The sequence below is a fragment of the Mustela nivalis genome, assembly GCF_964662115.1.
Source record: "Mustela nivalis genome assembly, chromosome: 3".
NCBI classification, from domain to species: Eukaryota; Metazoa; Chordata; class Mammalia; order Carnivora; family Mustelidae; genus Mustela; species Mustela nivalis.
In genome coordinates, this window is record NC_139022.1 from 85,635,321 (window position 1) to 85,656,910 (window position 21,590).

Consider the following 21,590-nt stretch of genomic DNA (forward strand, 5'->3'; position numbering starts at 1 on the left):
CACTGGAACCTGCCAGGGGCGGGACCCTCACACTGATCCTTTATCATTCCCGACACAAGGACGGTGGCCACCACGCAGAAGGGGATGGGCCTGAGTAAATCCGGGAGAGACCCTCCCTCTCGCCCCAAGTTGGATAGGCTGCTCTAGGACCCCTGCCTTTCTCCCACGTTGAAGTAGAACACACACAATGACTTAAGATGAGCCAGAAGGACTGTTGGGATCCCTGCGGTGGCCAGGACTTTCACAAGCTCTCCCCAGCCCAGCACAGGAGCAGCTCGGATCACGGGTCTTGGCCGTGTGGTCCCAACTGAATGGAAAGGTGGGAAAATAACAAATGCAGATAAAAATCCTTTTTCCAGGTCCGGCTTTTTCTGAAATGAATGTTTATTGGTTGTAACGGGTAATCTCATGTTAACAAGACAGGTAATCTAAATGCAGCAATTATACCTTGCGATCAGCGTTCCAAACAAAGGTGAACACTGCCCCAGGAGGCCGACTTTCTTCCTACGAATTCCGTTCTCTGACCGGCCGCCACACTGCCTTAGAGTTCCAGTAGGTCTGTCCTTGTCACTCATGTCTAGTAACAAGCAGATCAGAGTGGGAAAAGACTGAAGTAGAAGTTACTCACGTCTCCGTCATCGTGAGAAAGTGCACACCATCTCGCCCCCACCCGCCCCACCTGTACAGCCCTTGGCTACATTCCCCCCACTCCCTAGATTCAAGAAGTTCACAATTCTTTATGAAACCTTACCAGGTACCGTATTTTAAGAGTCTGGAAACAACATTGTTGAACTCAGCGATACTTTTGTCATATTTATATATCTTTCTCTTTTTTTATTGAATAAAGCAGCTTTGAAGCTTATCAGGCACTGCCCAACAAAACATTTAGTCCAAAAAATCTGTTAGGAACTTTTTAACCTTGGGCTAATAGCCAAGTACTCTGTACAAGAAAAACCGTAAAATATTTCATAGTTTTAATTCTGAAGCCATTTTTTTTTTAAACTGGCATCCTGTACATTTCTTTTTTAAAAAAAGGAAAAGAATCACAAATGAATATTAACAATAACAACAAAAAATCAGGGACAGTATTTTCAGGCAACAGAAACTAGGGTGGGGAAGCTTATTCTGAAGGTACATTTAAAACGGAGATAACAATGACAATTAAAAATTGCATAGCACTGTGAATTTAGCCTTCAGCAAAACAAAACAGAAGCTATTTGGTATTGATACAAATCCATCTAGTTGATAGTTAGTCATCCACTGTTATGTACATATTTTATATAATGAATGTCATTTAAAGTCCTGTTCTCCAAGCTCCGTTTCTCCGTCGTTGGTGGGGTCATTTTTTTGTTTTTTAAAGTCTAAACAAAACACTTCTGGCACTCTGCTACGACAGAATTTCCTCTGACTGTACGTGAGCGGACGTTCTCCTAAAATGTCTCTTGGGAGCCGAAGTGCCTTTCTGCTACATATCGTTCATTTCTTAGGAAATAATCCACAGTGCGACGTGTCTGGGTCCACCGTGCACAGCAAGGCCCAGGCCCAGCCATCCTGGTGCGAGCGTTTGCAGGCCGGGGCTCTAGAGCCTGGCCACCCTCTGGTCTCCAAGGTCCCCCACTTTGAGCTGGTAAAGCTTCAGAAAGCATGAACAAGCACCATGGTTAAAGGCCTCTTTGTCCCTGCACGCAGAGATTTTTGCATTTCTTTTTCTCTTTGTGTTGTTGTGGCTTAAATTAAACCAAAAGAAAAAAAAAAAAAAAGAAAAAAAAAAACCTCCAAAAACGTAAGGAAGGACAAGCGCTCCAGATTAGAAACGTAGGGTCACTACTCGGTGCTAGGCTGCGTGTCTTCCCCTGCACTCTTCTGTCGGAAGCTCGAGTCCCATCTGAAGGCAGATGGCTTCGTTTCCGCAGCTCAATGACAGGTCAGGCTGGAGAGGAGCCCTGTGCTTTCCAGAGGCCTCAGGGTGGTTGAACGTCAGGAGCAGGATCCGAGGACAAGTGCTTCATCGCCTCTGCTGTGCGTATACCGGGTAGGCTAGTGTGACGTTGAGCGAGTCATTGTGCTGCACGAGGGACGTGTGTTGGTAATGTAGCACCAGTTCTTTCAGGGAGCTGTACAAGTTATAGGGTTCGGCGAAGCCATAGCCGGTGGCCGTTTTGTTGATGACACAATGCTTGACCTCGCCGTCCACCCTGCGGAGGAGAGAGAGAAAGCACATGCCTTTTGAGCTGCTCCTAGACAATTCTCGACCCCACGAGGTGCTGCTCATAAAATCATCATCATGGAAAAGTACACTCTGCAGGCCATCCTCCAGAACGGGAAGCCTCCCAGGCTAGCTGTCGACTCGTGGCTCTGTCACTTACGGGGTGAGTGACATGGGCTGGTAATCCTGCCTCCCTGAGCCACTGTATTTGCATCTTTAAAATGGGATAGAGGTGACATGGAGGCTTTGTGTAACAGGGCTCTACTATTACCGGCATTTGTAGGATTCTCTCAGGCTAGCCTTTCACTTTGCATTTCCCCTATATGCTCCTATACTCTTGGCCTTCAACTCCAAGTAAGAGCAACTTTGAGATGCTCTTACTTCCTCCTCCCTGTACGACTATTTCTCTGCTGAAGTGGAGGGAGACCACGAATATGCTGCATTTTTGGAACCTTCCTTTCCTAGAGGACACTGTCCTGAAATGACAGGAAGCGGGGAATAGTATGAAAAGGAAAATAGGCCCCGTGACAGAAATGTCATCTCTTGGGTGCCCTGATCTCAAGGGCAGTGACCTTTCTCTCGTTGTTCTGACCTGTTCCTGCTGTGGCCCTGACCTGGGGGTGGAGCTCTCACAGGAATTACATCATATTCTTCTGCTATTAGCCTTGAGAAGTTATATATATTAAAAAAAAAAAAAAAAAAAAAAAGTGGGGTGGGGGCGGGTGGCAAGTAGTGCTAGTTTCATTGCAAAGATGAAAAGATCTGAACTACTCCTGATTAACCAGTTCATGAATTAGGCCCCGAAGCCCAGTCTGAATTCCACAGCAGGGTTCTATACTTCTGCGTGGACTTGAAAAACAGCATGTTTTCTTCCCTGTCCTACACTACTGCACCGCGAGGTTCTTCCACATCCTTGCCCCGGCTCGGGCGGCCGAACAGAGAGAAGAGAGCACCCCGTCCAGAGCGGCGTGCCCGGCGCCCAGCAGCGGGAGCTACGTACACGACAGAGCAGGCGTAGCAGCCCTGTTTGCTGCTCTCCCGGACCAGGAAGGTGCCGTCTCGTTTCCCTCGGAGGAGGTTCTCAGCTTTGTTCCTGTTGCTGCTGCCGACGTTCCAGGTCTTCTCGTCGTGGTGCGGCAAATCCTCATCATCTTCCACCAGCGAATATTGGCTAGAGAGCCAGGAGAGAGAGGGTCTCTGTGAAGCACCCACCAGGGACAGCCTGCCCTGCCTCCCAAGCCCCGTAGACCAGCAGCTGCGGCTCTGACTCCAGCAGCATCTCCAGCCTGCCTTTCCTCATCCAGCTTCAGCCTTCAATGTGCCCCCCTAACCACCCCCCTCCACCCCCCGGAAGAGAGCACCGGTAAGTTAAACTCTGCAGTCAGGAGTTCCACTGAGGAACCTGGGCAGAGAGGAAGGTGTCAACCAGTCCTGTTCGTCCAGTTCTGATCAGGAAACGTATTGACTAGGAGGACTGCCAGTTTTCAAATAATTCAAACAAAACACATACTTAAGCTTTGGGAGATCCACTGAATGGAACTGTGTTGTGTTTTTTTTCCCCGCCTTCCAACTGTTTGAGAAACCCATAGGGATTTTTTATCTAGGTTGGCATCCCCCTTCCCTGAACTCTCCTTTTATAACATTCAGGATAAAGCGACGCCGTTTATAGAGGATGTTCCAAATTCGGTAAAATCGCTCGCTGTTCCGCAAACAAAGCAAGTCGTGCATTTCCCTAAATGAAAGACCTCCTTTGCTGCCTCCCACCTGCAGGAAGTACTTACTCTTCCGTATTTTCATTGCCCAGCCACTCATTCAGCTTCTTCTGCCGAACACCTTTCTGAGTCAACCACCTGGAAAACAGAAAAAGAAAACGCATTAATAACGTAGCCTTAATTTTTGCAACTATGAGTTGGTGGCTTCCAGGGTTCGGATTCTGGGACTTACATCAAGTATTGGTCTCTTGTCTTTCTCAGCTGAATGAGGTCTGGTTTAATGCTGTTCATGCGCTTGTCAATCTCCCGGTACTCAGCTGCCTGCTTCTTCAGGTCTTCCTCCAGTCTCCTTCTGCTGTCCACAATTTCACTGATTCGGGACTTTAACTTCTCATAATTATGCATAATCCTACAGGCAAGTGAAAGGCATGGGTCATTACCTGCTCTATCATGATGCTTTCCCAAAGATTTCCTCAAGTTAAGAATGCTTTCTCAGGCTGTCTTTTTTTGTTGTTTTTTTTTTAAATTTCAATTATTCAAAGCACAGAAAGCAAGACCATCTTTCAACAGTTCTGGAGGATTCTGCTTATCTTTAGTACAAAGACAACCCTCCTGATTCACCAACCTTTGTATTTCTTTCTCATTGCCTTCGCGTTTAAATTTTTCTATGTATTCTTTGCTGTACCGTTCCTGGCTTTGGCACTGTTCTTCAAATATTTTTATGGTTTCATTAAATGCTTCAATAGCTGTTCTTTTCATTTGGATTTCCTGCAATACAATGTTACATAAGACAATATCATACCTTTCACAGAACCAATAACATGTTACTGTGAGACACTGTCAGGACATTTGATGCTATTACTATCTAACATCTGAGTACTCTGTTACCAAGCAAGGTCCCTAATTCATAAAACCCATTAAAATAGTATCAGAAGCACACATTACTTTGGGAATTTTTCTAGTCTATGCCCAACAATTTCCTATAGTTTTCACCGTTTTAAAAGTCATTCCCCTTTATCAGCAATTTAAGGAATCCATGCTGCCTTCTACTCCCTCTGGTGGTCCTAGATACATCATAGCCTAGAGCAGATTAAGCCTCTAGGAAAATACTGCAGGGAACAGAGCCACGTTTTTTGACAGGGTATATAATAGTTAAATCTCCATTTTGGAGGTCAGACAAGTTTGTGTTGGGGGGGCAGGGAGAGTTCAATCAGGAATTATGTCAAATCCACTTAAAATTCACAGCAACCTCTTCAATTAGCATGAGTACTTATTGTGAAATCTTTAAGAGCTTCATGGGAAAGCTTATGGAGATATACTATGGTCTAGAGAGCCTATGAATAATAAACAGTGATTCACAAATATACGATCTTTTCCCCTCATCCGATTAGCAGAAACTGAAAGGACATGTCTTAGACTCTAGTAACTATAAGTTCTAAGCCTACACTGTGACTTTTGCAGAAAACTCACCTGGGAAGTACGGGTATAATCTTCATATAATCTATCATATTCCCGGCTTTTTTCTTGAAATTGAGTGTTATATTCATGTAATTTTTTCCCTACAGCTTCAATATTATCTTCTTTGACAACTTGATCCTGGAAAAATGAAAGAGAGAACTTCAGCTGATGAGGTATTTAGTCAATGTTTTGGCCGATATCAAACTGTAGTAAAAAGTTGTTAAAATCTCATTACATGCAATTCAGCTGCTTCACAATGTTTTTGAAACACTGCAAAGTATCTTGTCTAAATACTGTAACATAAGTATTCCAGTTTGGATTACCTGTTGGTATTTGGACACTGGATAAAGTAATTTCACGTCCAGTTTGGGATTATACTGAGCTAGAGACTCATTCCGGTAGTGGTTTATTAGTTCAACCACAGAGTTGAAGGTCAGTGGGTCAGAGAAGCCATATTTCCCATCTCGGTGAAATATTTTGATTAATTTGTTATTTCCTCCTTTCCTGTAGATACAACACAATAAATGGCATTGCAGTCTTCTTTAAAAAAAGTTTTGACGTCTGCTTCCACAGTTCCATCTTTGTTACGTTCCCGGACTCACCTTAGTGTAAGAGTATAATCCCCATGCATTTTAGTAGATGCGTCTCGTACCAAAAAGGTCCCATCAGCTGTATCTCGAAGTTTTTCATTCACTTCTTCCCTGAAAGGAAAATGACACAAGACAAAGCTCACTTTGAGGATTCAGTAACTGCTTTTGTTTTTGGAGTTTTAACTTCACAGCAAAACTAAGCACACAGTAGGTAGAGCTCCCTTCAGCCCCTGCTGCCGCGCGCGTATGTACTGTTTATATAGAAATGTTACAAAGTTCATCTCCTCGCAAACTGGGAGCGACAAAACACAAAGCAACATACCCACTTTCAGTACTGGTGTAGCTGTGGTACAAAGTTTTATTTTGTAACCACATACACTGAGCACAAAAACACATGATCCCCAAAGGGAATCCATAGTCCCCCTTCAAAAAAAAAAAAAAAAAAAAAGCGACAAATAAAGATGCCTTTGTAAAGTATGTGTCAGATAATTATATAAACTCTGACAGTTTTCCCTAATGGAAAGTGACTTTGGACCCTGCCTTTAGGCAGTGCCACTCCACCCGGGTGCTTTCCTGACATTTCTGTCCAGAATGAGACTTGTCAAGTATTTAATTTCCCATGGCATCCGACACCCACGGTCCCCCCAGCACTCAGGGACTTCTCTGGTCTTCTCTGGAAGACAACCAACTATGCTTCGTGCTTATGTTGGAGGACATCCTAAAAATGGAACTTAGCATGCTGGTGCGTTTCTCTCTCTAAAACAAGCTCGCTCTCTCTAGTGAAAACTCAGAGCACTTATATAGCCTTACCTTGAGATATCTCCCCAGTACCACTCAGCATCTTGTAAGGACATATTGTTATTCATACCGTTGTTGGCTACACTAGTGGGTTTTGGTGGTTTAGGAGGCAATGCTGCAGATGAAAGAGAAAGAAAAGTTGTTTGCAATCTCAACTACAGTGGAACACTTAGGTCTAATTTATGTTTCTTTAGAATACTGTGAAATACAGCAGTAATTCACAATTCTATGAAACAGGATCATTATGTTAAAAAAAAAAAAGACATCTTTCAGAATATAGGTCAAAAAGAAAAAGTGGAAAAAGAGAGAGCAGCTTAACAAATAAACCCGCCTGGCGATGTGAATGAATCCAGAGTCCCGGCCTTTTCTACTTCTAGGCTCGAGTTATATTAAAGTTTCAGGCCTGATCAAATCCAGCTAAAATAGGAAACCGTGAACATATGAGCAGGAGGAATCACATGGGTTGGCTTTAATTTCCTCCTCTTATTTAATTATAAAAGACAAATTTGGTTTCTGTCCTCCACAAATGCTGTTGCTGTAATAAAACTCATCTACAGCAATATGTTTTAAGAGGAGGAACTGGTTTTCTCTCATCTTAGTATTTCAGGCACTATTCTGCCAAAAGCCACTTTAAGAAACTCATCTGTGACCTAAATCTCTTTAGTATTCATGTTAATATTCTTTTGGACAAATTGTGCTCTATATGCCAAGACTGAGGAAAAACCATATCCCTCTTCCTCAATGTCAAATCAGTATTCATACACCAACTGGTGACAAATAAAAGACTGCAGTGTTTCTGAATTTCTTAATTGGGAGCAGGGCTAACATTGGAATACAGTTTAGGAAGCAAAATAAGGCTAACATTTTAACTGAATCCTAAGTCACAAGTTTTAAAGGACAAGTAGTACTTCATGCAAAAATTTCAGGAGTCTATCAAGAATATTTTGTAAAGCCTAGGACTAAATAAATAATGGGAAGCCAACTCCTTTTCTCATTACAGTATCTTAATATAAAAGCAGATAAAGTCTCAGCGTTTGATTTAGAATAGTTTCAAATCGCCTAGGACTGAGTTGCAATCACTGCTAGGTTTTACATGCTCTCTAAAAGTACCAAGTGTTATCACTGCAAAGTACCACACTGTCCTCATCCACTGTCAAAAGAGAAAAGCAGCATAAAGGACGCATCCTTTTAATTAAAGGAACAGTATGAACGATACATAACACTATAACCCAAACAGCAAAGGACCCCGGTTAACAAAAGACACCAGTGAAAAAGTGGAATTCAATTCCTATCTGTTCAAGTAAGAAAAAGCATTCACCACATACAGGCTTGCTTCCACAGGCAAACAATTTCATGTCCAAGCTATGATCAAGCTAATTTTTATTAAATTACTACAAGTTAATAAATAGAAATCTACAGAGGATCAGTTACAGTAGTTGTCAAAAAAAAAAAACCCACAAAATAAACTAGCTTTCTAAAAGCATACTGCAGTATTACCTGGTGGATCCATTTCTATATAAAACATCAAGTCTGTGCCACAATTTCTATCTGTCTTAGCATATTCTAAATCCAGGTCTTCCATATTCCAAACAGTGTTGTACATTTGTGCGAGAGTTTCCTTGGCTGAGCTCAGTTATAAGAAAAGAGTCCGGCTTTCTTTGTAATGGTGTCTTGGAATTCATTTTAAAACCTATAAGGGGCTGCACTGTAACCTATTACATCACACACCCGAGCCAATCAAGTCAGAAAAATGTCACCAGACCACTCCTGCTTCATCATTTCTCTTCAACATCCAGCCCTAACACAATCCCAACCTTGCCGAGAACCTACGTTTACTAGACCAACAATGTATGTACATGCTCATCGTTTCAAAAAGATGTTTAATTTGACTCTTCTCCACCACCAGTGAGTTTTCTAATTCCTTTTTTATTACTCTTTGCAGCATGGTACGCTCCGCTGTTGGCAGGTTGACAAAAGCTGATATGCTGCAGCACGTAGCTCCCCCTCCTCCCCCCGCCCCACCAGTGCATCTGGGTTAATAGAGAGCCTGATCATGCCTTGGTTTAAAAATCTTACAAATGCATCAAAATGATATATATAAGGTATATTTTACAATCCTTAAATACCTCCTATATATATTAAAAGCAGAAGGGATCAAGAACTCTGGATATTTCATTCCTACTGAATTCACTGACAACTCAGAACTTAAACACTGTTACAAATGTACACCACATGAGAAAGCACAATTAAAAGAAAAATCTCCTACCAAACATAGTAAAGTTAAAACTAGACCTTAGGGAATAACAATGAAAAATCTTAATAGGAATGAAGACATGTATATTCTTAGCAGACATTAAAATGTCACTAACAAGACTAGTCAAGGTAAGTTATATCTTCCAAAAAGAAGCCATATATCAGAATGCAGAGGTAGCACGATGTTTGCAAACTATTTCTCACCAGCAGCACCAGAAGTCTGAAGATGGGCTTAATAGTGCTTGAGGGGGGAGAGTCATGTAATCACTTTTGAGATTTTTTTTTCCCCTCCATCTCAAATTTCTCCCTCTGGGGACCCTTAATCCTGGTTAGCAATATGTAATGTAAAGAAGTCAATTCCCCTATAAATCTATTAATTTTAGTTCTCTAGAGCCATCCTACATATAATCCTACTACCCTTACTAGAGCCTAATGCACATTCCCATTGTAAACCATCTCTTCACGTTTATAAGTTAAATCAGAGAAAACGGGAGCAAAGGCAAGGCATTCTCTGAGCACTGTTCACTGTTCACTTGGCCCCATCTAGGTGAATTCACTTGCCCATTAATGAGGAAGGCATACTCAACCCATACCCTGCAGCCCGCTCCCGGGAACACTTTTCTATTCCTAAACTCAAAATCACACACACAAATGGTCAAAGTGTGGGTTTGGGATATGTCCTTCAGATAAGGTTCAGAAGAACATTTTTTTTTTTTTTTAATACAAATGCATTTCCTCCCCCAAAAGGAGTCCTGCCAGCAGCTGCAGACAGGCTAACAGCCCCAAGGGCCACCCCATGCCCATGCCTTCCTAGTGGGGAGCACTTGGTGTGAACCAGTCCTGCTGCTGGATCCCCTGTGGCAAACCAACCCAGGGAGGAGGGGAGGGAGACAGGTGATTTTCCACGTCTCTCCCAGGCCTGGCCCGGTCCCAACTTCCAGCCAAGCACGTTGTAATTACCTCCTTCCCCACTTCTAACCCAAACCCCATCTTTTCCTCCCACCGTGGCCCTCCAGGAAAGGGGGGAGTGTCTCCGCTCATGTCTTATCTGCCCTCCCCAGACAGCACTTAATCAGCCTCACTCACACACCCGCAAAGACAAACTACAGAAGTGAACGTTTCACAGAAGCACACAAAGCAAAGCAGGGCAGCGGCGAGCGGGGCACGAGGGAGAGGCAACTTACTTTGCAGGTTATGCATGTCTGCAGCCTCCCGCGGCCAGGCCGGTATCCGACAGTGAGAACAATGCCCCCGGCTAGCCCCGCCGCGCCTGCTCCCAGGCACTGCTCGCGCCGACAGGGCGCAGCGGCGGCGGCGGCAGCGGCGGCGGCGGCGGCGCGGGACCCTCGGGCTCGCGCGGCGCGACACGGACGCCGGGACCGGACCGCCGCGGCAGCGCCGCTCCCTGCCCGCGCCCCGCCGAGAGAGCCACTGGATGCTGGGGCTGCGGCCGGGAGGGAAAAAGCCCCGGCGCTCGCACGTCTCGCAGATAAAGATCACGGCTTCATGATTAACTTGGGCAGGTTCAAATATTTGCTGAGCTAGGGATTTCGGGTGGGGGAGGGGAGCCCGAGGCAAAGTCAAAGTTGTCATCGGCTAACAAGTGGCCACCGCCAGCCCCGCGCGCTCATGTTCGCCGAGGAAATGAGAAGGCCATTGTGGAGGGACCTAAAATAGTCTCTCTGACGGGCTGCGGCAGCGCGCGGGGCTCAAGTGGCCACAGTGAAGCGAGGCACTATGCGCGGCCAAACACAGGAAGTGGCTGAGCTAGTTCAGCAAAAATAGAATCAAAGCCTTGCTTGTAAAGGCCTGAACCGCTCCGCGCCGCCCAGAACACGGTGCCTCGCTCGGGGGCGCCTCCTCCCACACAGCAGCACGGCCGGCCCGCAGGTGCACCGCGAGACCCCGCGGGGGAGCTCGCCCCGGCACAGGTTTGGAAAAGGCCTGCTGGTGGGAGGAGAGGGTCGTCCGCTGGGCACTGACTCCACCACCACGTGAGCACTGGCCGAAAAACCCCGCTGCGCAGCGGCTCCTAGGGAGCCGACTTCGAGCCCCGCTTAACCGGCCACAGGGGTGTCTGACAATGAAAAGGTGTGTCTGCCTGAAGTTCACGTGACCGCTAAGCGGCGCAAAGGATAGGGCCAGGAGGACGGTACGCCTTCCCAGAGGATCTCCGTCCTCTGAGAAAAGTGGCAATGAACCACACTAAAACTTGACCTAAGAAAATTTTCACTGGCCTCAGGGTAAGATGGAGGGGTTTCCTGATAACTCCAGAACCCGTAACAGTGTAAAGTCACAGAATCACTAACTCTAAAACCAGACAGTTAATTCTAAAGAGCACGTCAAGCAAGTCCCCCAAGCTACACTCTGGTAACCCTGGTCCGGAGGGCAGAGGGGGGAAGTGGTTTGCCCGGGATCAAGGCCGGAGCACCACAACCTAGCCGGCTGACTTCTGGTCCTAAACTCCTTTTTCTCCACCCACTGGCCCTGGTCTTCACTTCCTTCTTCCAGAGAAAGTTAAAAGTAACACATGAAACTGAGGTTAAATTCTTTTAGGCCACATGTGAAAAATTTCACACCTACAACAAAATTGACTTTTTCTGTTTTCTATTTTTAGCTTGGTTACGTTTTTTAAAAACTAACTTCTAATTCTCCGTGGAGAAACACGGGTCTAGCCATAGTATTTACCCTCAGACCCATGACCCTGTGGTCCCATAGGGAGCTAAAGGAAGATCTAGGCGCTGACATCACATGCACGCAGGCAGGCCCCAGCTGCACGATCACCCGCGGTATCTGGGAAGGGCGCTAACCTCATGATGCAAGTGACTTTATGAACTTTCGTCTGGTGCAACTGATAGAGCATGAAAAACCTACTTTCCAATGGAAAGAAAAAAGTCTTTAAGTGGATCTTCCAGCTCCTGCCTGCTGATCACTGAAACATATGGTTAGTTCTGAGAACACCCTTGCACCCTGAGCTGCAGAATCTTGCCCTACTTTTAAAAATAGTCTTTCTAAACCTAGAAAGCTTGGAAACATCAGTCTCTTCAGCATACCTGATTCTACATGATGTTTCATGTCAAAACCTTCCAAGATGATAGTGTCTTCTAGTCCAAAAGTGTATTTTCGATCTCAGAAAACTGTCCCCTGGAAAGCAGTACACTCTCAACTTAGAGAAAGCAAGTCTTAGTTTTGAGAACTTTGCGTCGTTTCTCACAATATGTACAATCCCCTACCATAGAGCTTCTGTTATATTACTGAGTGTAAGCTGAGTCTTTTCCCATTTAGTTTCAGTCTTTGAAAAGTGATGGGCAAGACACTCTCTGGTCTTCATTAGCTTAAAAAGGGAGCCCTCTGCTGGTAGAACAGAATCAGTAACCTCTCTGGGAGAAAACGCTCAACTTTCTGTGTATTTCCCACTATGTCCAAAATTTCACACAAATTAAATGGAAGATTCATTTGCAAATAACCTATAAATCAAACGCACAGACATCATATCAACTTAGGAAGTGTTTTTCATCATGTGGCTGCTTAAGTTCTTTAAAAAAAAAAAAAAGCAAAAAACCAAAACTCGTATTTTAATTTTGGCATGTATCTGAGACCCAAAAAGACTCAGAGAACTCACACATATATTTGAAAACTGACTTTACCTTCTGGATTCCTCGAAACAGTTAGTATGCTTTGCTACTTTTCCTTTCCTCAAAGTTTTTAAAAACTCATCTTAGAGGCAAAAAACAGACCACACTTCGTTTCTTAGCAGGTGTTATCTAGTCAGGAAAATACTGTTAATCGTGAAAACATGCTTGAAAGGTACAGACTGCCTGAACACTGTCTCACACGTGCAAATCCCCATCAGAGAGTGACTGTTCCCTACCCAGCTCCTATCGTGCACAGTTTCTTTGCAAAAAGAAATGCTGTGAGAAGAAAAAAAAATAAAGGAACCAAAATCTTCAAGGGTTAAATGAATGCCTCCCTTCATTTTAACTTAAGAGAAATTAGGACAGAAGGGCCTTTCAGTATGATGCAAATTCTTTACTCCATATCCAGTGCTCTTATGCCACACTAAGGAAAATGGCCATTTGAATTTATAAAGAAACCCAGATTGACACAGGACACATTCTACAAAATGCATGAAAAGGTGTGACAATTGCTTAGCAGAAGGCGGCACTGCTTCCCTCTCAAACGCTGTCCCTGGAGAGAAGGAGTCTGCACAGTGACTACCCCACCAATATATGCACCCTGAAATATGCTGCTTTTTCAGAACACAAATAAAACTTCCTATTTTTCGTTATAACCTAGTATGGCTTGCTTCTGTTTATTCCGACCCATCTAAATATATGCATTTTTTTCAAGGTTTCATTTCTCACCTTTGAAACAACCCTCTAATGTCAGACCACATTTTAAACCCAATAAAAAATAAATCAGAGAAAAGTAAAACTCTTTGAAAGTCATTTCCCTCTACCTTAGTGCTTGCTTTCGTCTTGGTTGAAAACCAAGCCCAGAGCATTTAAAACAAGATTTATGAATCAGGCTCTTCAAGAGGAATGTTTTGCAATGCGCCAGTGGTTAAACATTAACTCTGACAGGTGTAGAAGGGCAGGAGGGAGAAAGAGTCATTTATTTTCCACTCTGGGCTTGAGGGTGCAATATTAGACTTCAATTATGCTGCATTAATATTTCTGGATATACCCATGAAATCTGAAATATGTAAATACACTTATAATGGGTTTCATTCAGAGCTACCCTGTGTTAAATGGTCCTGTTTGTCCCTTAGTGGCCCTACAGAAATCTGCTTTAGCTACCCAAGTATCAATAGGGTAAACATAGCACATAATGAGTCATGAAAACCTGCTGTTCAGCTCTAGGTATTTTTAAGACTTTTGGAAACAAAGGGGACAGTAGACTATCCAAACGCTGAGAGAACTCAGTGACTCCATGTTTAACCTTTCAAACCTTAGTTTCCCTCCAAATGCGGGAGATGCCTGCTTCACAGGTTTGCTGCATCCAGTAAATGAGTGGGTATGCCAAAGTTCTTTGAAAGTTGCTTAGTCTGTCAAGGAACTTTTGAAAACTCATGTGGATGATTATTATCCTTTCCTTAGCTCTATGCTAGGAGGAGCTCAACAGGAGAAGCAGCCTTTGTCCTTGAGGAATGGAGCTGAGCAAAGGGAAAGAACAGGCAGAACTACAGGGCATAAGCCTGTGGAATGGGTTGATCACTGCACATCCAGCATTTCCTATGACGTGAAGTAGATGGCACTGTTTGGGGCTGCTCTGTACAGTTGTGTGTTTTGTGCACTGCAGAGAGGCACATGGCAGAAGGTGCTACTGAAAACCAGGCCCTCCACTCACCAAGCCGCACACACGGGAAGGGGCATGAGACTAAGTGAGGAACGTTCCTCCCTCCAAGCAATGCACCGCCAGCAACTACCCAGTGAGTGTGTGTTTTGCAGATTAGCCGTGAAGCCCATGCAGGCACCTCGAGGCCTGGCATCGTAGGCTGGCAGTGTGGGCTCAGTGGAGGGAAGAGCCCAACAGGACTGAGGAGCTGGAGCTGCAGAAGGGGGCCCCCTCTGGAAGGTCCTTAAAAAACCAGAGTTGAGGGCGCCTGGGTGGCTCAGTGGGTTAAGCCGCTGCCTTCGGCTCAGGTCATGATCTCAGGGTCCTGGGATCGAGTCCCGCATCGGGCTCTCTGCTCAGCGGGGAGCCTGCTTCCTCCTCTCTCTCTCTCTCTGCCTGCCTCTCTGCCTACTTGTGATCTCCCTCTGTCAAATAAATAAATAAAATCTTAAAAAAAAAAAAAAAAACCAGAGTTGAGCAATGGGTCATGAGTTTCAGTACTTATCACCTCACTGAAATCTCAACCTCCCCAGGAGAGAAGCATTGTTCCCATTTCACAGACTAGGAAACAGTTTAGAAAGGTTGAGTTATTTGATATGACCTTGGCAAATAAGCAGCCGAGAGCTGATTCAATCCAGATCCATTAGAGACTCTCTCTTCCTACCAGCACATGATGGGTGGAGTGACTCTGAGTTTTATCCACCACAGCTATGGAACTCGCACTGGGGCTCTTTACTGTAAACTTCAGAGGACTTCAGACTGGACACTAAAAGCAGCCCCATTCCTCATGAAACTTCCCCAAACCCAGGAAGCAGGCGCAGTGCTGAGACCCTAGCAGGAGTCTGGAACTGGGTCCCTTCCACAGGGGGCCTCCCTGGGGTGACCTGGTTCTGGCACACACTGGTTAGCACCATGTAACTGTGCAACCTCTGGGGGCGCTTCTGTCTCCTTATGAGCAAAGTTAAAGCTGGGCAATGCTTTCAACTCTAAAATGATGCTTTTTACAATTGTCATTTAAAACATTTACTACTTTTTTGAATCAAGCCACTCTTTTTTTTGTATTTTGCAATTTATTTTGAATAAACCTTTGAAACTCCTTGAATTGAAATACTGTTTCCTCTTCCCCTTTTCAAACTACCAATTCTTCAAAGCCCATTCAAGTACCATTTTTTTTCTCTAAGCCTTTTCTGTCTACTTAATTGCCCTACAAAGTCACCCATCACATCTAAAATTCTTTTCATATTTAGAGTAATCACCCTCTCCCAGTACTTAATTAGATACTGTGTGCTAATGGTCTTCTATGAATTGACACATTTTCTCCAACATCATTTTTGCCTAGCAGTTCAAGTTCTACCAGGTAAAAACTATAAAAGAGGTCTATCTATCCCATAATAGCCTTGCTTCCCTGTCTCCCCCGCAACCCGCCCCCCCAATCATTCAAGTACTCCTTCTATTCACAAGAATGAAGTCATTGCAAATGAACGATTTATGACTGTTCACTGGAGATGCCCTGGTGCTGTGCTTCCAGAGCCCTGTGGTAACAGCACGGGCTGAGGCAATTATGGAGGAGTCTAGGAAAATGTCAGATTCTTACCAGGCCTAAGAAATCATCTCTCTAACCAAGAGTGCCCCGCCAGTCATCGGCATGAAGCCATTCCTGAATGTGAAGGGGTTTGGCATGAGGACGTTCTTCCTGAGGTGGTCAGTACGTTTCCACAAGGCAGACACAATGAAGCATTTATTTTATTCCCAAGGGCCTGAACATTCTTCAGAATAGCTAAGAGATACCAAACAAAGGGAGGAATGGCTCAAACTAGCATTTAGAGATGACTCAGATACAATTTTCTTGAAGAGGCTGCATGAATCTCGGGCAGGTCTAGGGAATGTTCAATGCATCGCTCACCATTCAGCATGGCTGGCAGGACTATCCCGCCTCTGACACCAGTTTCTTAGTAGAGGAAAGCAGTGGGATCCATGCCTAGCAGGCAGTCTCAGGTGCGCTCAGTGAAAATGGATGAACGTGAATTTTATTTTTGTTTTTGGATGGAATTAGGCTCAAACTTGTAAGGACATTTAACCGGTTTATACCAGTCAGACTAATTAAATTCCAACTGATTCTCCTTGGTGTATAGCAGAAATTCTCAAAGATTTCATGATAAACTTGTTGGCGGGTTATCTATCGAACCCTGTCTGGCTTTTAAGCTTCCATGTCAACGTGTCTCCGGAGGGGTGGGTGCTGAGAATATCCGGACCACCCTCAGCTCTTTACTGCATGCGGGGCTCAGCTGTCACTAGTCTGAGACACACCTCCACACCGGCCACCAGAAAGTGAGAGGCAGGGCTCTACTAGGCCCAGGGGCCTGTTTTGTTGTTACTACTCTTCTTTTGTACTCAAAAGAAGTAGTGCAGTAGTACCACTAGTACTAGTACAATTATACTAGTACGATTATACTAGTACTAGTATAAACGATTATATTAGTACTACTACTACAAAAAAGTAGTACTACTACTACTCTTTTGTTGTTACTACACTTCTTTCTCCACTCTTGTATTTAGTCTGGGGTGGGGTGTGGGGGGAGCAGTCAATAAAGGACTAAAGTGTCATGTTTCACACCTGCCCCCTGTCCCCTTATCATAGGGTACTCTTAATCTACCATTAAATCTTTTCTGTTGAGCCTGTGAACACCAACACAGAGTTCCCAAATCCATTAACAAATGCGCCAAGCAGTCACAGGACATGAAACCTTTGGGCCGCCCCCTGGACTAAAGTCCTCGGCCACTGTTGACAGACTTCTCTGATGCCATTCACCTACAATTCGGAGTATCCCTGCTGAACATCCTGCTTGCTGTGATCTACAACATTGGGAACATAACCCTCGTGCCTTATGTACTGCTTCTGCTGCCCCTCCTACCTGTGGATGCCGTAACCCGGTCCTGTCCACAGGAGCCCTTCCAAATATGCGCACTGTGAGTGGTTACCTGTTCGGTCGCGCAATCCACACCCCACCGAGCCTCGCTGGGTAACGCCTACGCAAACCAACCTAATTCCCCACTGTTCAACGCAGGGGGACCCCATGCCTCTTTGTACAGAGATAAACTGGGCAGTCTGCATGAGTTACTGATAATAAAGAATTCTTATCTTAACATCTTATTCATGATGTTTTATTTTAATTCTAGGCATAAATTAAGACTATAAGCAACATCTCCGCCGGTCCTGAAACTTCACTTCACTGACTGGACCCTACTATTCCCAATGACCAGCTTCTGTTAGCTAACTTTTAACAAGCATACAGGCAAAGTGTTTAGACTTTCCACAGTACAAAAAAAATACATCAGTTTAAATTAAATCCACTGCTAACGTGGTCTACATTTCCTGCTTTGTTAAATGGCTAACTGAATGCCAGCCTGCTTTCAAAGAAGTGTCTGGCCTGCTCTAACTTGCTCCGGTGAACACTCTGGTTTCACACTGCTTGCATTCTTGAAAATGTTTATTTGGACAGACATTTCTCAGCGGACCTCCTTCCAAAACACACATTCCAAAATATTTCAAATTATATAGTAATTATAAATCCCCTACTTTATAAGTATTAGAAAGAAAAACAAGAATGTCAACAACTAAAATGAGCTCTGTAATTTATGCAACAACTGGAAGCATCAAAGTTGAGGGGACGGGAGAGAGCTCCCCACAACCCACGTCTAAAAACCAAGACCATCCACAGATACTGAAAAATCCAGATACTGAAGTCCAGATAAAATTTCCGCATACACCACCACTCAGCCATTCTTTCTGTAAATCGCAAGGTGACATGTTACGGATCGCAATTCTACCAGAAACGTATGTTCCTTCAGAGAAGGTCTAAAGCCACCATTCTAAAGAACAAACCAGGACAGAATTTTTAAAAGTTCAAAAAGCCTTACCTGGTGCAGGCTGTCGCTCATTCCACTCCGTTGAGATTAAAATTTCTATAACTTTAATGAGGTGTTCAGTATTCTCAGAGCTACAAAAAAAGAGAGTTTTATTAGAAACTTATTTTCAAAACAGCAAACTCCTGTTCATTTATACACATTCAAGTCACTGCGTCTGGTAGGAAGGTGCGCGCGCATCTGCGAAGCGAGCACCCTCGGAACAAGCTGAATGATCCATCAGCTCAGGACCTCCCCCACCACCCAAAAATACATGCTTCTCCTCCTTTCACCTTACCTGGCTGCTGGGAATCTGAAAAGCAGAGGGCTGAAAAGTTCAGAGAGCACTCTCGCACTCAGGAGATTCTTGCTGGAGGTCTGACAGAGCTTGAAGAAATGTTTTAGCAAATACTGAAGCGTCAGCCAATACTGATGAGGTATGTTAGGTGCCCTAATGAGCTTCTTCAACAGCTGGATGTAGTCCTCAGAGCTTTGTACTTCTACAGAGTTTTAAAAAAAACAAAACAAAACAAATCAGATTGTTTCTAGAGATCAGTGACTAAACACCTAGAACGCTTCTGTTCTAGCTACAGAAGAACGAGTCCCTTTAAACGAAATCATCAGAAACACAGGACACTTTTCTTCTCGTCAGAAAAGGCATTGTGAGAAACTAGAGCTCTCAAGTCAGATGGAAATGCAAACTCTTGGTGTAAAAAGCCACCAGAGGATCAGGCTGTGCCGACAGAGCCACCCTCTACTGAGCAGCTTCCAGTGCGATTGGCTGATTTAGAGGAGCATCAGATAAATATCACACGTTTTGACTTTGAAGGTTACGAACCACAATTTCCTGCCCCCAAAGCACTTTAACTGAGCATTAGCTCCTCAGCATGAGAGTCCTTGTCCCTCAGCACATTCTGTAATGGCCACTTGAGGAAAATGTAAGAACATCCCCAGTCAGTGGGTCCCAGTCCCAGGTTCCCCGAATCCAAAGATGGCACTTGGAGCGCCGTGGCCTTCCCTGACGTAGTGAACTTTGTTAATGCTGATAAAAGGTTAACAATTAGCCATTTCAACATGTGGAGAATCTTCCTAAGTAAACGAGAATCTGGGTCTTCTATTGGATGCCCTGGTAAGGGAGGGAATTGGGCTAACGGGGGGGCGGGGGGGGGTCGGGGGTCGGGGAGAGGGCAGATTCCTACTAATATTTTCTAAAACATGGCTCTTTTTATCTGTGATAGAAACATTTTAAAAAGGATTTCAGACACTGTGTATATTGGTTGGGCACATTTTTCTGAATATGTGACTTATTTATTATTTATATGCTGCCTTTAATAGAGTTTACATACATCTGCACATCTCAATACATGCTCATTGAGGTTTTCAGAACAGAAAACAAACCTTGGGCTAAGTAAATCATTTCATTGTAAACGGCTACTGGAATGACAGGATTCGGTAAGTCCATAAGATAGCGTTTGAAAGCGTCTCCCAAAACTTGCACATCGATCATTTCCAAGTCCATGGAGGCGGCATCTGTGACAGAAACATTTTAAAAAGGATTTCAGACACTGTATATATTGGTTGGGCCCATTTTTCTGAATGTTTGACATAAACATGACACAAGAAAGGAAGCAACAGGAGGACAGTTATAAAATTCTCGAGTATTTATGAGCAGTGTTTCTCACAGAGGTTGTTCCTGGCATTGCAAATAGACCACTTTTTCTTTGTGGAAGTCTGTCCCCTAAGTGGTAAGCATTTCGCATGATGTCTTCTGCCCGTGCCATGGACATGTTCCCAGATCCTGGGGCAACAACGATAAGAAAATCACGTCCCCATTTTGAGATGAATCAGGTCCCCCACTACTCACAGGTTGAAGCGCTAACTCCCACGGTCTCCGAAGGTGAATATACTTGGAGACAGGGCCTTTAAGAAGGTGGTTTAGCTAAAATGAGGCCATTGGGGCCAGGCCCTGATCCAACTCGGCTGGTGTCCTTTTAAGAAGAGGAGATGTGGACACACAAAGAGACACCAGGCGCAGAAGCCCAGAGGGAATGCCTCGTGAGGACACAGTGAGAAGATGGCCATCAGTAAGCCAAGGAGAGAGGCCTCACAGGAAACCAAACCTGCCTGGACCTGGGGCTTCTACTCTCAAGAACAGGGGGAAAATAGGTTTGCGTGTGAAGCCAACCAGTCTGTGGAGTTTTGTTTATGTCAGACCTAGCACACTAAAGGAGCCCCCTGAATATTTCCAAATATCTTCTGGAGGGTGTTTCTGCTCTGAGAAGGGCTCTGTCTAGGGATGGCTAATCATTTAGTAAATGCTTCCTAAAACCTCAACAGGAAAACATGAAATGCAAATCCAGAGAATGCCTAAATTTTGAGTTGCTAAATACTGCATCTCAGAAGGCATACAAATTTAGCTCAAGAGAGTGACTGAACAAACAGTAAGATACACAGAATTTTAACAATCTCAAAAATAGCCATAAAAATATTTTTAACATTTTCTCCCTAATTCTGAGAGGGTACTCGAATTAGGATATAACTAATCTAACCTGTGGGCACTGAACTAGCTCCTAAGAAAGAAGAACACATCTGTCCAGTAAATCCTTCACCCAGAAAAGCGGTCAGGCAATTCAATAATGGGGTGATGCTAACGAACGAACTAACTCGGGGTACAAAAAGGCACAGTGTCTGGCAGAGAGAGGGGATGCCTGGGCAGGAAGGGCCATGGGCATCTCTGCGTGAGGAGAAGCATCCGGCTGCCGCTGAAGGATGCACTCCTGAAGGCCAACCTGAAGATTATCTGCAGACTTGTGCACTCAGCGGAGAAGTGAGCTGATGAACGAAATGCTCCATTTTTCAGCAGCTTTATTCTTTTTAGTGTTAAAAATCAGTTGGAACAGAAAGTTGCAGGAAATGAAGGGAACACTTCTGGTAATCTGAATTATAATGTGGGAGATGTGGGAGACATTGTCAAGAACTGACACAACCTGGCGACCGACTGGATCCTGTGGAGGCCTGGAGTCCTCCAAGGTGTAGGAGCCGGAGGAGGAAAAGGCAGCATCCTGGACGGCTACAACGTGAGTGTGATACTAGATATTACTCTGGGTTCAATGTGAAGCCACAGAAGTTCATGGGGACACATCGTTATCATACACCAAACCTGGCCCGCACTCAAGGCAGACCGTACAAAACAATCCCACAGACCAATAAAGCTCAGGGAAGTGCATCTGGTAGAGAATGCGCAGAGGTGAGCTGAACGAGAATTCTTAAAACTCAGAGTGGAGGGGCACAGAGTTGTACCGCACAGATCGAACGGCACACATCACATCCCCA

The 21,590-nt window shown here is 44.5% G+C and overlaps 1 protein-coding gene and 1 long non-coding RNA gene across 4 annotated transcripts in view; one reads left to right on the forward strand and one right to left on the reverse strand.

Annotated features, from left to right (window-relative positions):
- Positions 1-366: 366 nt before the first annotated feature.
- The window catches only part of PIK3R1 (phosphoinositide-3-kinase regulatory subunit 1), an 82,553-nt gene continuing 61,329 nt past the window's right edge, over positions 367-21,590 (reverse strand). Inside the window, exons 5-16 of one of the 3 annotated variants that reach the window (XM_082722996.1) lie at positions 19,656-19,787; positions 18,556-18,757; positions 18,273-18,352; positions 6,777-6,879; positions 5,979-6,077; positions 5,700-5,880; positions 5,389-5,514; positions 4,544-4,686; positions 4,151-4,327; positions 3,988-4,056; positions 3,207-3,377; positions 367-2,195 (exon numbers count right to left, since the gene is read on the reverse strand). In XM_082722996.1, the coding sequence (XP_082579122.1) occupies positions 2,006-2,195; positions 3,207-3,377; positions 3,988-4,056; positions 4,151-4,327; positions 4,544-4,686; positions 5,389-5,514; positions 5,700-5,880; positions 5,979-6,077; positions 6,777-6,879; positions 18,273-18,352; positions 18,556-18,757; positions 19,656-19,787 (1,673 nt within the window). In that variant the 3' untranslated portion in view covers positions 367-2,005. Of the gene's footprint in view, positions 2,196-3,206; positions 3,378-3,987; positions 4,057-4,150; positions 4,328-4,543; positions 4,687-5,388; positions 5,515-5,699; positions 5,881-5,978; positions 6,078-6,776; positions 6,880-8,261; positions 8,449-10,201; positions 11,022-18,272; positions 18,353-18,555; positions 18,758-19,655; positions 19,788-21,590 lie in introns of those variants that run through there. The other 2 variants (XM_082722997.1, XM_082722998.1) reach the window with 2 other exon arrangements.
- On the forward strand, positions 5,481-17,701 carry LOC309860687. The gene is made up of 2 exons (XR_014309532.1): positions 5,481-5,549; positions 17,532-17,701. It is a non-coding gene; the product is annotated as an uncharacterized lncRNA (long non-coding RNA).